Source organism: Excalfactoria chinensis, chromosome 2 (assembly GCF_039878825.1).
Source record: "Excalfactoria chinensis isolate bCotChi1 chromosome 2, bCotChi1.hap2, whole genome shotgun sequence".
Taxonomy (NCBI): Eukaryota; Metazoa; Chordata; class Aves; order Galliformes; family Phasianidae; genus Excalfactoria; species Excalfactoria chinensis.
In genome coordinates, this window is record NC_092826.1 from 22,099,936 (window position 1) to 22,114,001 (window position 14,066).

The window sequence follows — 14,066 nt, forward strand, 5'->3', positions numbered from 1 at the left end:
CACATAACAGTAACAGTGTTGCAACCATCAGTCTCTGTCAGACAGTGCTTTACTCCAGAGTGGGAAAAAGCAAAGAGTTCGGGGGGAAAAAAAAGAGTGATAATATTTACAATATTGAAAGAAGCATCTATCGGCATAAAAATGATGTCAGTTGTATTTTATTGCTTTACGGATAGAACAAAGAAAAGATCGACAGAAAAATATTGCAGCTTGCCTCAAGATATTACATGACAATTTGTCTGAAGAAACAGAAATAAACAGAAAGCTTTGGTCTAGAAGGTACAGTACCTGGCACTGTATCTCCTCTGCACTGATTTTCAGCCCAGCTGTGGAACTCTCCGTTTCTCCATTCACCATACCAGGCTCCATGGCTAACAAATCCAGAGTTCTTATAGTGTGCACATAGAGATCCTTATTCAATTTAAGTGCTCCTTCTAGCACCAGGATGGAATCAGCAGCCTGCTCTTTCAACTACAATAATTCAAATACATTAACATAGTTATGAGTTTAGCTTTTTGGATTTAAATTAACACTATAACAGCAAAATAAATAGACAAGAATTTCTTTAGCACACTTGTCTCACACTGATTTTGTAGAAGCTTGCTTGCTTCACACAGCTCCAAGCATGGACTGAAGAGAGAACAGCTAAACCTCACAAAACAAATCCCATACAACATCCAATACAGAAACAACAGCATCCAAAACAAACACGAAGGAACGGTAGGAAATGCTAGAAGCAGCTAACATCACCTAAGTGTGCTGAATCCAACAAAGCTGTACACGTGAATGGAAAGGAGATGATCACATCACACATACATTCAAATAAAAAATTAAGAGTACAGAAAAGCTCACCACTTTCAGAATGTTTTCAGTTAGCTCCTTTTCCTGCTGCATCTGGTTCATCCTGGAAATAGAGAGATGCGGTCAACACTTCAGTTCTAAAGCAAACCATCGCATTACTTCACATTCAAAGCCACAACAATTAATTCCTAAATACCTTTTGCTTAACTACCTTTTTAACATCGCTATGCCAGACCACTGAATGTTCTTAGCTATCTTTATCTGACATAATCATATAAAGTGAAAGGCTTTAGATGAGAATATGATCTAATTAAAAGGTAGTATCAAAGTATTCATTGCCTTCCTTTTTTAAAATTTTATTTTATTTTTATTGATTTATTTTTAAAATCAGATTGTTAATAGCAGCAAAAGCAATCACTTTGCACATCCTGAAGTCTCTTAAAGCTTCACTAGCAAAATCACAACCAGATTTGGATAGAGATAGGACACTTCAGGATTACTAATGGAATCACTAGCACTATTTTCAATCAACATGCTTAACAGACTCATCCCAGTTACAGTATCATTCATAGAATCATACCACAAAATCAAAGAATAGCCTGGGTTGAAAAGGACCACAGCGATCATCCAGTTTCAACCCCCCTGCTATGTGCAGGGTCACCAACCACCAGACCAGGCTGCCCAGAGCCACATCCAGCCTGGCCTTGAATGCCTTCAAGGATGGGGTATCCACAACCCCAAAAACATATGAAAAGCACCACTGAGATGCTTCCAAATTTATCTGACAAATATGAAATGTAAACGTCCATTCCAAGAACAGGCAGTAACTGAAGCTGCACAACTTCTAGCATGTAAACTCAGTACTGACTTTAAGTTAGTACTGCCCAATGAAACCAACAAAATCATTGCATTATTTCTCAGATTATCTGATATAGAGTGTGGTAAATTGTTATAATAAAACTGTATCAAACAAGCCAGAGCAAGTTAAACAGGATGTAAGAAATAGTTTGTTTAAACTAGAGAATAAGCTTTCTGTCCCATAGAGATTGCCATCTCCCTTCCTCCTATGATTCTTCACACTTCTATGAAGTCAGATAAGGTACTAAAGAAGTAGAACCATGCAAATACAGATAAATTAAATGTGCTTGACAGAAATATACTTGAACTAAACACAAGTTTTCCACATTACAATTAACCATGTTAAACAACTGTACATTAGCGTGATTTAATCCAATTACAAGTTCTATTTCTGATTACAAAATACATATTAAGTCCAAATGAATTGTACTGGTAACTTACACATTTAGTTGAGGTGGACCAGGTTTCACTTGCTTTACAGGAAAACTGCTTTTAACAATGGTCCTTATGGCCCTACACGGGGGAGAAAAGTAAGCAAAGAACAGCATTAGCCTCAATAGTAAGAAGATGACATGCCTCTTAAAATATCAGTTTATCATATCATTTACTTTAAATCACTAGAATACATCCGGTGCTATTACAGAAATGTTTAAAAAGTTAAAAGGCAGCAACATTTTTTATCTTTATAAATGTGCAAATCACTCCCTCGACTACTTTACTGGAATAGAAACAGCTGTAGAATCACCTTTTCGACTTAGCTCCTCACTATAATCTACCCAGAGACCGCAATATTAACATTACTTTGAGATTCTCTCATTCTGCTTACAAATGATATAACCCTATTGTGGTTTTAAGGCCATTGCCTTAAAAGTACTTTACCATCTGTTGTAGAGTAGTATGGCCATGGCAGTGGTTGGGGGTAGGCTGGACAGGTCAACATCCACATGTTTAGTCCCTGGGGGAACTTTGCTGATGCACAGGAGCTCATTCAGTAGCATGTTCAATACGGGAACAGATAAGCTATGAAAGATAAGAGAATAAAGTACTTGACACAGTAAATCTACTTCTGGAATGTTTATGTGACATACACACTGGTACTCAGTACTACCTTATTACTTAAATGTCACAAAGTAGGGAATCATAGAATCACAGAATGGCCTGGGTTGAAAAGGACCACAATGACCATCCAGTTTCAACCCCCCTGCTATGTGCAGGGTCACCAACCACCAGAGCAGGCTGCCCAGAGCCACATCCAGCCTGGCCTTGGATGCCTCCAAGGATGGGGTATCCACAACCTCCTTGGGCAACCTGGTCCAGTGCAGCACCACCCTGGTGTGTGAAAAACTCCCTCCTAATCTGTAACCTCCACTGTCTCAGTTCAAAACCATTCCCCCTTGTCCTATCACTATCCACCCTTTTAAGCAGCTGTTCCCCTCCTGTTTATATGCTCCTATCAAATACTGGAAGACCATAATGAGGCCTACCCAGAGCCTTCGCTTCTCAGTTCCCAGTTCACTCAACCTTTCTTCTGAACACTAGACTATACACTCTTGCCTATTCAGCAGAACGAAATGCTCTGCATCTGACGGCATTCTAGATCAGGGATGTAAAACAGTTACCAATGTTATTAGCCTAAATTAAGTAGAAAAGGAAAGCAGTTCCAACAGAGCTGAACTACTTTTATGTATGCTGTATCAGTCTGGTTCAGACACATCCCAACAACAATTCAGTCATCTACTGCAGCATATCCCAGCTAGTGAGAGTCTCAAAGTAATCACAGATCGTACATCCAGTAGGTAAACAATTTCCACATCATGGGGAACTTTACTCACATAAAGACCACATCTGTCTGTGCTGTCATGGCTTATCTCCCCTTCTGCTGCATCCATCACCAACCACCACAGGTAAGACTAAGAATTGGATTAGCGCCCTGCAGTTCCATTGCAAGCTGCAGTACATGAAGCCAGATGCCAGGTGGGACAGAACCTCCCTTGGTAAAACCAGAAGGCACACAGACTGGTTCCCATCACTACTAGCTTCTGAGGTACAACTGAAAACAGCTGAACCACTATTGCCTCAACATCATTCAGCTGCTCACAACAGCAGAAATTTTATGGAAAAAAAAAGGGTTTTTTTGTTTGCTTGTTTGTTTTTAATCAATCCAAACCAACCCCATGCAGTTTTCAACTAAAAACAACCTGAAGGATCATGAGCTCACAGAAGATGAGCACTTGCTACTACATAGAGAGACACTCAATTAGTAACCGAAATGTCTTTGGATTATTTCACAAGCCCAACAAAGAAAACCAACAAAACACCCAACAAACCAAAACACCGTGGATGGACCAAGTGATCCCACTGAATCCTAGCATCACTGCAATACCGTCATACAGTAGGGCTCAGTTTAGAATTGGGATTATGCCTGTAGTTTAAAAAGGTGCTGACAGAATGCATGCCATGAACAAACGTCACAAGTTCCTCCTGCAAGAAGGGAAGCAGCCTTAAAAAAACCTACCTCGTGCAAATGCACATACAGCTAAAGTATATGTAAAGCCTATTGTACACCAGGTGCTTTTTTCTGTACAGTACAGTGGTTGCACTTATTAGTACTGGAGGTCTTTTCCAACCTAAGTAACTCTGCAAAGCAGTAGCTTTAGTAAAGAGCTATTTGGACCGTACCTTTTCTCCAATACATCCAAATCCCACTTCAGATGAGCAGCAACTTTAAGAGCAAGAAGTTTTAGAATGCGGTTTCTTTTGTTATCAGGAGGTGGCTGGACCTGGTTCTGTTCATTCACCGATGGTTTGGAAGCTTGTTCCAGGAACTGGACAATCAGCTGCACAGGGGGAGGATCTGCAGAGAACAACACAGCCACTTGTCAGAAGGCAGCTAAGCCCAGAAATCCATTTCTTGTTGCAGCCACGATCACACACAGAACCAGTCATAGGGGTTGGAAGGGACCTCTGGAGATCACCAAGTCTAACATCCCCTGCTACAGCAGGCTCTACAGGAAAACCATCTCATCTCCTTATCAACTACACAGAGAACACAACCACCTGTCAGATCCTAATTCCAAATGGTATTTGTTCATGTTGAATCAGACTGGCATTTTTATTTAGCCTTCATATTTAGCTGACCACAGCCACGGCACTCATACATTGTCATTTATTTCCCATATTTTGCACCAGCAAAATTTTAGTACACGCACCCATGGAAAATAAGTGCTGATCTGAATCATGCAAGATGCTGTAAAAATAGATACCCACTTTTCAAACTATTGAGAAGAATTACAAGTAGGTACGAGGAGCTTCTGGCATTTCTGAATACACCTAGAAAACACCATTTGTCTGATCTTGGGGATATATGAAAACCAAAGACGCTCCAGCATACAATAAAAGACTCCCCAGTACCGCAGGGCTGTTCTGAAGAACTTAATAATTGATATTTGTAATTGGAAAAGGTGTGAGCATGAGCGATCTCGCCTCTCGACTGTGCTTCAATCGACTTTCTGTAGAAGCAACGCCGTCACAGGCGTCCCTGCGTCCGCAGCCTGCTGGTAGAACCCAGGAAACGCAGAATTCAGGAGCCCATTAAACGGGATGACTGCTGCAGAAGAAGCACGGTCTGCCGCACTCGGGCCCGCAGGCCCCGCACCGCTCCAGCCGCGATACCGCCGGGCACGGAGTACCTCAGCGCCCCGAGCAGCCTTCAGGGAGCGGGGAGAGGCCGGGCCGCGTCGCAGCGGCCGAGACAGACGGAGACCCGCGAGGAGCCGGCAGCGGGGCCAGGCCGCGCCGCACGCACCGGGAGAGGGCTTGCGCAGGTGCTGCTCCAGCAGATCTTCCTCCAGCAGGAACTCGAACCAGGAGGTCTGCGGCGGAGTGCAGGGCCGGCTGGAGGTGGCGGCCTCCCGGTCCGCCGCTTCGGCGCTCATCGTTGCAGCGGCCCCGCGGGCACCCACGGACACAACAAACACCGCGCCCGCCCGCCAGGAGGCGGTCCCGCCAACAAGATGGCCGCCGCGCACCGCCCCGCATCCCGCTGCGTCAGGGGCGGTGCTGCGCCCAAACCCCGCCTGCTGTGGGGGCGGGGGGAAGATGGCGGAGGTGAAGGCCGCTACTGGCCTCGGTACTGCACAAGAGAAAAGCTGACAAGAACCACAGGCATTTAATATGTTTTATATTTAACTTTTATAACCCTTATTTCAACATCTAAAAGGAATGCGGCTGAAAGCAAGAGGGCCCTGCACATTGCTACCCCCTGGTAAAAGTCATCAGGGAGAAAGCAAAGTTCTTTCATCCAGGATGATTCTAGTAGCTCTCTGCACTCTACACAAACAAAAAGGGATATTATAATTCTCTAGTACTCAAATCCTGCATTCCACAGCTTTGAAGAAAACTAAAAGCCTTAGCGCTTCTACCATTAAATAACAATTTATATAGTACATATAAAAAAGACTACTTTCCTGGGAAACGCATTTCATACTATTATAACTACAAACATATATCAAGTAAATTACTTGGTGTACTTTATGTATAAAAAAAGGGCATCTTTTAAAAGTAGCGTCCATCTGTCACAGCAACATCTCAAGTTCCTTCCAATCCAGTTACAAATGTTCATGTGAGGGCTCACAGAGTTCTTTGAGCTTGTCAAACTTTGACCCCCACTCTTGGAGGCAGTCATAATTTAGATCTTCATCACCACTAATGGAGTTTAAGGAGCTAAGGCTCGCTGCTAGAGGGCATTCTCCTTCCAAGCAGTAGAAATGAATAGTGTCGGCTGGAAGATTCTGTAGATCATTGTCCGCATCCCGGATGATTTGAGAAACATATTCCTTGAAGTCTGGAACACCGCTAACAGCTGATGTTGATTGTTTTTGCTGTGCATGGTTTGGGACTGAGACTCTTTTTGGTCCGGTGGGTGTCCTGGAATATGGAAACATTGACCTCAAGGAGAAGTGGGGAATGTTACGGAGAGGTTTCTTCAGTTCATCTACATTGTAAGCATTCTGGGAAAAACAAACAAACAAACAAACAAACAAAAACAACCAAAAACAAAAATGCAAATGTCAGAAAGAGAATATAAAAGAAAACGGGTGCAAAAAATGTTTTTAAGCCCGATGCAACACAAAACTGGATTCCAAGTTGTCTATAAGCTGAACAAAAGAGAGGGCTGAGTTCAGACCATGCCCTTTGGGTGATGGCAGTCTTCAAGTAAACCTAAAACGGTGTGTCCAGAGGAGGCCCCTTAATGGTAGCCACAGATGACAAGCATGAAAAGGCCAGCTTACACTGAATTCTCCCACTCAAAAAGCTAAGGACAATAGAGGAAAAAATAAAAATGATGGGAAAGGAAGGTAACGAAAGGCTAGATTTGCAAAGGCTGGATTTGCAAAGACTGGATTGAAGCTGCATCATACCTGGTCATGTTCTCCACCTCCTTCTTCATTATAATTGAAGACATTTTCTCTAACATCCTCCCAGCTTTCACGCTCTTCAGGAATGTGGTAAATTCCTCCTTTCCGAAACCCTGAACTTCCCCACTGACTCCACACTGTATAGGAAACTAAGAGAGCTGGAAGAAATGAATACACATATTTGTTATACGGCATATGACAAAATATGATGTACAATAAACAAGTAGTTACGTGATTCCTGGAACCATCATAGAATCATAGAATGGCTTGGGTTGGAATGGACCTCAAGGATCATCAAGCTCCAACCTCCTGCAGCATGCAGGGCTGCCAACCTCCACATTTAATCCACTTTTAATCTGACAGTCAAATTCCCAGATAAAAACTGTGTAACCATTCATACATAAACAATTTATATTCAGGAAGGTAAAGAGTCAAATATGCATATTATAACATAAACTTCATTAAAAGAGTATTTTACTTACCTAAAGGAATCCATTTAAATAGAAGGCATTTTGGCCAATCTCTGGCCTTTCACCAATCCTGAGTAAATAAGATATCCAAAGTAAGTAAAACACTGTTTTAATGAAGGTTACAAATGTAAAATAATCATTGGAGTCATTACTATTCTGAGATATGTATGCACTTTTTTTTTAATATATGAGAAACAACTAGTTTTACAGTGTACCAACATTTCAGCCAACGCGTGCCTAAAAGAATATACATTGTGAACATTTCTTTCTGCCCTGCACTCTTAATGAGATTTGCCTGTTAAGATCATAAACCCTCTGGAAAAAAGCTCTCTACCTTCCTAATATGTGAACAGCACATGCTAGCTGTAGATCGTACTTAATATGAATGCAGGGGCATTCATGAGGTGAGAGTTTCAGATGGATATGGCTGCACACAGATTTGCACACACCAGTGAAAATCCTTATTTATGAAGGACTGAAAATAAGTGATTCTGGAAGACAGGAGTCCTAAATTTTCCTCAAATGGCTTCAAGCAAGTAAACTGTAAATATATGTTCCTTAGCATCCTTAAATGAGTTCCTAACTGATCACAACATCCAAGGCTAAAACACTTGATTCAATGGAGTAGGATACAAGATTTGAAAACAAAAAGGAGATGTACTTGCTTTCCTACCTAGAAAGACAAGGAGACACATGCTGATTGCCAGAATAGAGCCAGAGCTGAGTCCAACAGGTCTTCCAGCCTTCACCTGGCTAATTTCACACCATCTTCCCTTGTAGCCTTCAGGGCACTGGCAGATAGTCTTGTCTTGGGATTGAGCCACACAGGTACCCCCATTCCTACAGGTCCAGTGTCCACAAGGTGATGAAGTACAGTGTCTGAGCCCTGTAAGATTGTCAGTCACTTCCACTTTCCCAGCTGGACACCTGTCCAACAAAAGCAGAAGGTATCTTTAAGGCAGGTGAAGCACTTGTTTTTGAATGTCAGCTTTTGAGTGCACTAACCCTTTTTCTACAGAGGTGTTCAAAAACCCTTAGCCAGAAGTAGATAGCTGAGATTAATGGGAAAAAGGCTGGTTAGTACTTAGAATAAGCTTTATAACGTTCATCTGGATTTTTGGGAAAGAAATGGTCATTGGTCTTTTCTGAACAGCCATTGAATCTGCAGAGAAAATCATTTCTTCTGATATGTAGTCAGAGGGGCCATGCAGGAATACTGCGAGGAACACAGACCTGTTTTCTGCAGAAGAGCCTCAATACTGATCTTTTGCACCAGGACTGAAGAACAGAGTGCCTCAAGGCATGCTTCAGACACGTCTCTTCAGCAACAACTTGTGAGACCTCAGATATGCCAAATTTTGACTACTGAAAGAATTCAAGTGGCACTTTCTCCTTCTCCTGCCTGTATGTTTGTGTTATTTTGGAACATAAATGCCCGTATTTTGATTTAGCTGGCTGTTCTCTAAGGAACTAACTGGTGGGCTTTGATTCTGAACCTTGGCAGCCAATTTTAGAACTCATTTTTTTGACAGCTTCATACAAAGTATGACTAAATCCAACTTCTTTACAGAACTCATATATGATATATTCTCTCTATATGTTGTACATATATGTACACACAATATATATACTCCACATTAAAAAGTGTATATTTTTCATACAGACTAGCAGAGAACAAGCCAGCTTTCATCAAAGGGCATGAAATATCCCTGGTGTGTGATCTTATCATTATGGGGGAAAAAAATGGTGGAATAAGTAGGTTTGACACCAAATTTGCAAGTTAGGCCCATGATCGGAGATGAAATGGAGAGCAAGATTTGTCTTTGGCTTCCCTCTGGCCAGAAGCAGCAGGGAGTTCTGCTATTGAAAGCAATTTGCCTGACCAAAGGTAGAAAAAAAAAGAGCTTCCCAACCACCCCTGCATGAAAAAAAAAAATAGCTTAATATACCGGCATTCATATTTTCTCCAGAGATCAACACAAAGGAAGGGGCTGTAACAGGGATGGCTGCTGCAGGCACCAGAATGGCATCCCATCGTGACACCCTGCCGTCTCAGAACGAAGCCAAACTCTGTGCTCCTGCCTTCCACAAGTAGAGGCTGGCCATTGAGCTGGACATCACGCAAACAACCTGCAGCAAAGCAGAGGCATGCAGTGAAGTACACTGAGTTATCAAGTTCCCCACCTTAAGCCCTGCCCTCAACGTGTTTCTGAATTGTAGAAGAATTCAATATTTATAAAGATCCTTACATCACTTCTATGTTTTGTTTCAGAAGACCTACAGGAAATGTGCCTATATGTCCTGGCCCATCTGCAGATTGACAGCTCATCACATCACTTACCTTGGAAATCACTCTCTGGATGACTGGGAAGGCGGTTTCCTAGCACAACACTCGCCCAGTCCATCTCAAACCACCTATCTGTGCCCAAGACAGATGTCACTTCCTGATCCCCACCACCACTGTTGACACGCAGAGTAAACTCGTTGTTGTAGCGTTCCATGGTCAGCAGAACCCACTGGCCATTATTTATACGTAATGTCTTCATTCTCAGAGAGTGACTTTTGTCCCCCAAGCTGAAGTTAACACAAAAGTAGCCCTCGTCCACCTAAAAGACAATAAAGACCTTTAATAATAACATATCCCCTTCTGAGTGTTATTGCACTGTCCTGCCTCAAAACATGGACCTGAGTTTTTAAAATTGAAATGGCATTCTTGTTTCTAAGGGTGTAAGAAAGTGCTTTATTTCCAGATGAAAAGTTACCACAAGAAAGCTGCAAGTTCAAGAGATACCAGCTTTTTACTCTGCAGAGGATGTTCCTATATTGTTTCATCAGCAAGCATCACTGTTTTGATTGTGCTTCATTTCTGAGGACAACACAAATGAGAGTGGTTGCCCTCACGTGGACAATTCTGGCTGTTTATTACATTCAAAAATAGATGCTCTTAATCAGAAACTGCATCATTTCTTCCTGTTGCTACACCCCCCAATACAAATTAGGAGGGCTGAGGCAGAAGGGTTCCAAAGCACCCACCTCCAGTCGGATGAAGCTGCTCCCATCTGCAGAAGCCAAGCTGAGCAGTGTGCTGCGTGAGATGCGGGTGCGCACCATCAGCTGGATCCGAGTGCTGAGCATGCTGAGGGTATTCCTTGGCTCATAATGGATCCAGCTGTCCCTTCCAAAAGCCCATTCTGGAAGAACTACTCATGACACGCACCAAAGCAAAGAGAAAATCTCAAAAACTGCTGCTCCTTCAGAGTGCTCAAGAATTAACCAGTTCTGAACATTAGAATTTCAGTTCTTAAGATACTCTGACAAAGTAATGAAGCATTCTGGAAAGCGCTCCCCAACTCCAAACAATTAAATTCACATATGCGTGTATCTCCCTTACTTAAGAGAATTAAGAAGAAAAGAATGAACTGAGAATAAAAACCAGAACCAAATGGAGTAATCCTAACACATCAGGGTATGACTTGTGGATTTTAAACAGCTTGTCTCTGAGCACTTGGTTTCTTCCACAGTGGTGAGAAATAGAAACCAATCCATACATACATATCAAATAAGCAGTTGAGATTCTGAATCAGCATCCCAATATAATGCAAAATAGAATGAGAATTAAATCTAGGCAGATGTTTATAAACAAGTATCGTATATCAGCAAAACGTTAATACAAATAACTGAACTATGTTGGCCATTTACACGGCCATTATAAACAGTGAGGGCTCCAGGCTTAGAACATGCTGCCAATCATGACTCGAGTCCCCATCAGGCAAGCTTCCACTGAGTCATTTAATGTCACCTTTTAAGTCTTGTGTGGGAGGTGGAGAAAGAAAGAAAGGGTCTGAATGATTGCAGGGTATTATTATTCTGTATGCAGGATGGAAAAGTAAAGCCATTAAATTGAAAGGGTATGTGCAATACACCTGTCCTGCATATTTACCTCAACACGTTGATTCAGTGCTACCTATCATATACTCCTTTCCAACTAATCAATGCATTCAGGTTAAGGTGCAGAGGGGGCTAGTTCCCCTCCAACATCACACAAAGCTCCAGACATCATGGGGCACTGGTACTGATAGACTGTTACAGCTAACTTCACTGTTCCTATCTTGTTCCTAGAGGCAGAAGGCAGGTAGTCCCAATATGCACCTATAACTTACATCTGCTTTGTGTTTCCAAGCAATGGCCGATGAAGGTATTAAGATGAGAAAGTCAAAGCCAGTTCAAGCATATGTGCACCGAACATGGCTGAGGGCTATTAGAAGCACTTCACACATTAAAGACTTCATTGTTTAGATTTTTGAATGTTGCTAAAACTTTGTACTTTCTTACAATGCGTCAGAGGTTTTCATTATCGCCTCTTGCATGCTTTTGTTCTCCGATGCACATTTCATGCTGATTTTGCACAGGATAACACATTTGCTGGAGCTGTCCTCGCTTTATGTCCCTACACGAACCCACTGCTGTGGTCTAATGGCATTACACAACCTCCAATTCATTCCAGTGGCAGAAGAAAATGCAATTATCCTCCTTTTATGGATAGAAAACTGGGCCGGAGGACTTGAGTTTTGTATCCCCAGGTTTCATAAAGAGAACATTCCAAGCTGACACCTAATCACTCTTCAGACCACTGCAGGATGACAGACAGCACCTCACTTATTAGAATAAACTTTTGATCAGTATGGTCAGAGGAAGAATGCAAAAACCAAATTTTTTTCCTCTAACCACTGAGAAATAAGGTGCCATGTGATGAAAAAGGCAAAACAATGCATTTGACCATTTGCCTACTCCACGAAGTAAAGCAGAAGACCCTCATCTGTGTCATTACCTTCATTCAACAAGATTTAGAAGGATCTTTGCTTCGCTGCAGATCTAAAACATTCCCAGAATACAGCATGGTCTTATTAAGATCCTAAGTTCAAAGCAAAGGCAAATTCAGAGCAGTGTGTTTGATGCTGTTCCCACCGATCCCTGCCATGAGTTTCCCCCTAGAACTTGCAGTACCTTTGTCACATGTGGGTCCAGCATATCCTGGGGTACAGTCACAGTGAAAGAAGTTCCAGTCACCAACACACCGACCATGGACACCACAGGAGACCATCCCAGTGCTCTGACACATTTCATCTGTGAGGATGCATCCTGGAGAGCTGTTCAGGGACTCTGCAGGGTGTTCTAAGTCATAAACCTAGGAAAGGACAAGGAAAAGCATCACTCCAAATGCCTACAGTTGGCAGTGGTAGACCCAAGATTGGCCTTAGCAGCTCTACCTTAGTGTCAACAATGACATTGCGTATGCAGCCAACAAACCCTCTGAAGTGCCTTTGTGAGTCATGATGAGGCAAAATCTTCTTAACTCCACCCAGCTGTAGGGGCTGGTGACCACTGAAGATCCTGCCCATGCTGAGGGGAAGAAGGGGAAAGAATTAATGGAAAGAAAGAACATAATTTGGCTGTTTTTGTTCTGTTTTTTCCCCTCCTTCCTTTTCCTTAGCTCTTTTAAGTAATCATGTTTCCGGTTCGGGGAATATTATTATTTGTTTTTACCTCCAAGTTCCCATAGTCTCTTCGGAGGCTTCACAGGAGGACAGATCTACTTGAGAGATCTTCTTAACAACACTGTCTCTAGCTGAGCCATTTATGCAGTGGTCAAGAACCAGCTTCACTTTCTGAAGAAAATAATTATTTAAAACAATTGGATCTGGAGACATGCATGCAATTTCACTTGTTTTTTCTCATTAATCCGATAAATTATACACCCTTGTAGAAAAGCACACATATCTTCTTTGCGTGTATCTCTAAACTCAGATGGTGGGGAGGGGTTCCTCACTCTGAGAAATAAAGGATACTTCAGCCCATCAATCCATCTTGCCCTCTGGATTATCACAGCTCTAAGTTCTAAGCAATAGATACGATCATTAAAAATAAACTGGACTTTTCAAGATCTTGTTCTGATTGACTGCCTCCTGATTAAGGTGATTGCTGAGCTTACAAACATCAGTCCTTGGCACTGCAGTGATGGAAGGATTGATGAAAAACCTCTACGGAAGCAAGAAAAGTTATCTTAAGGGATAACTAGAGACATAAATTAGTACTTCATCAGGATTGTCCATATGTACACTTGCCTTTCCATCACTTTTAATTTTTATATTGTGCCAGCGGCGATCTGCAACATTAACTTTTTTGGACAGCTGAAGGTAAAGTTCACCAGAGCTATGGCTCACAGTCAGTGTTGGGACACCACCAGACAGCTCTGCAGAGAAAAGATTGTTACTGGATAAGCAGCCATGTCTCCATACACACCCAACTGAGCTCAGAATAACACTTTAGTTTGAGGAGTTCTTTAGCCAGTGGACAGAATTTAGTTTTAAAAAGTCCAACTTCCAATACAGTGACAGGACTCAAACTGCTGGGCATAGAACATCCCGAGTTGGAACAGACCCACAGGGATCACTGAGCCCAGCTCTCAGCTCCACACAGGACCACCCCACATTCCAACCAGTGTCTGAGCTGTGTCCAAACG

The 14,066-nt window shown here is 42.3% G+C and overlaps 2 protein-coding genes across 3 annotated transcripts in view; both read right to left on the reverse strand.

Moving 5' to 3' along the window:
* Positions 1 to 5,673, reverse strand: part of INTS8 (integrator complex subunit 8) — a 24,675-nt gene extending 19,002 nt beyond the window's left edge. Inside the window, exons 1-6 of one of the 2 annotated variants that reach the window (XM_072327815.1) lie at positions 5,465 to 5,673; positions 4,339 to 4,513; positions 2,539 to 2,679; positions 2,101 to 2,172; positions 853 to 904; positions 289 to 471 (exon numbers count right to left, since the gene is read on the reverse strand). In XM_072327815.1, coding sequence (XP_072183916.1) covers positions 289 to 471; positions 853 to 904; positions 2,101 to 2,172; positions 2,539 to 2,679; positions 4,339 to 4,513; positions 5,465 to 5,594 — 753 coding nt within the window. In that variant the 5' untranslated portion in view covers positions 5,595 to 5,673. Of the gene's footprint in view, positions 1 to 288; positions 472 to 852; positions 905 to 2,100; positions 2,173 to 2,538; positions 2,680 to 4,338; positions 4,514 to 5,348 lie in introns of both variants that reach the window. The other variant, XM_072327817.1, reaches the window with a different exon arrangement.
* Positions 5,674 to 5,807: 134 nt separating this feature from the next.
* LOC140247810 (neural-cadherin-like) overlaps positions 5,808 to 14,066 on the reverse strand; it is a 36,965-nt gene continuing 28,706 nt past the window's right edge. The window contains exons 24-33 of the mRNA XM_072327814.1: positions 13,669 to 13,796; positions 13,091 to 13,212; positions 12,814 to 12,946; positions 12,551 to 12,731; positions 10,580 to 10,746; positions 9,888 to 10,152; positions 9,496 to 9,676; positions 8,220 to 8,473; positions 7,080 to 7,234; positions 5,808 to 6,668 (exon numbers count right to left, since the gene is read on the reverse strand). Coding sequence (XP_072183915.1) covers positions 6,267 to 6,668; positions 7,080 to 7,234; positions 8,220 to 8,473; positions 9,496 to 9,676; positions 9,888 to 10,152; positions 10,580 to 10,746; positions 12,551 to 12,731; positions 12,814 to 12,946; positions 13,091 to 13,212; positions 13,669 to 13,796 — 1,988 coding nt within the window. The 3' untranslated portion in view covers positions 5,808 to 6,266. The remainder of the gene's footprint in view (positions 6,669 to 7,079; positions 7,235 to 8,219; positions 8,474 to 9,495; positions 9,677 to 9,887; positions 10,153 to 10,579; positions 10,747 to 12,550; positions 12,732 to 12,813; positions 12,947 to 13,090; positions 13,213 to 13,668; positions 13,797 to 14,066) is intronic.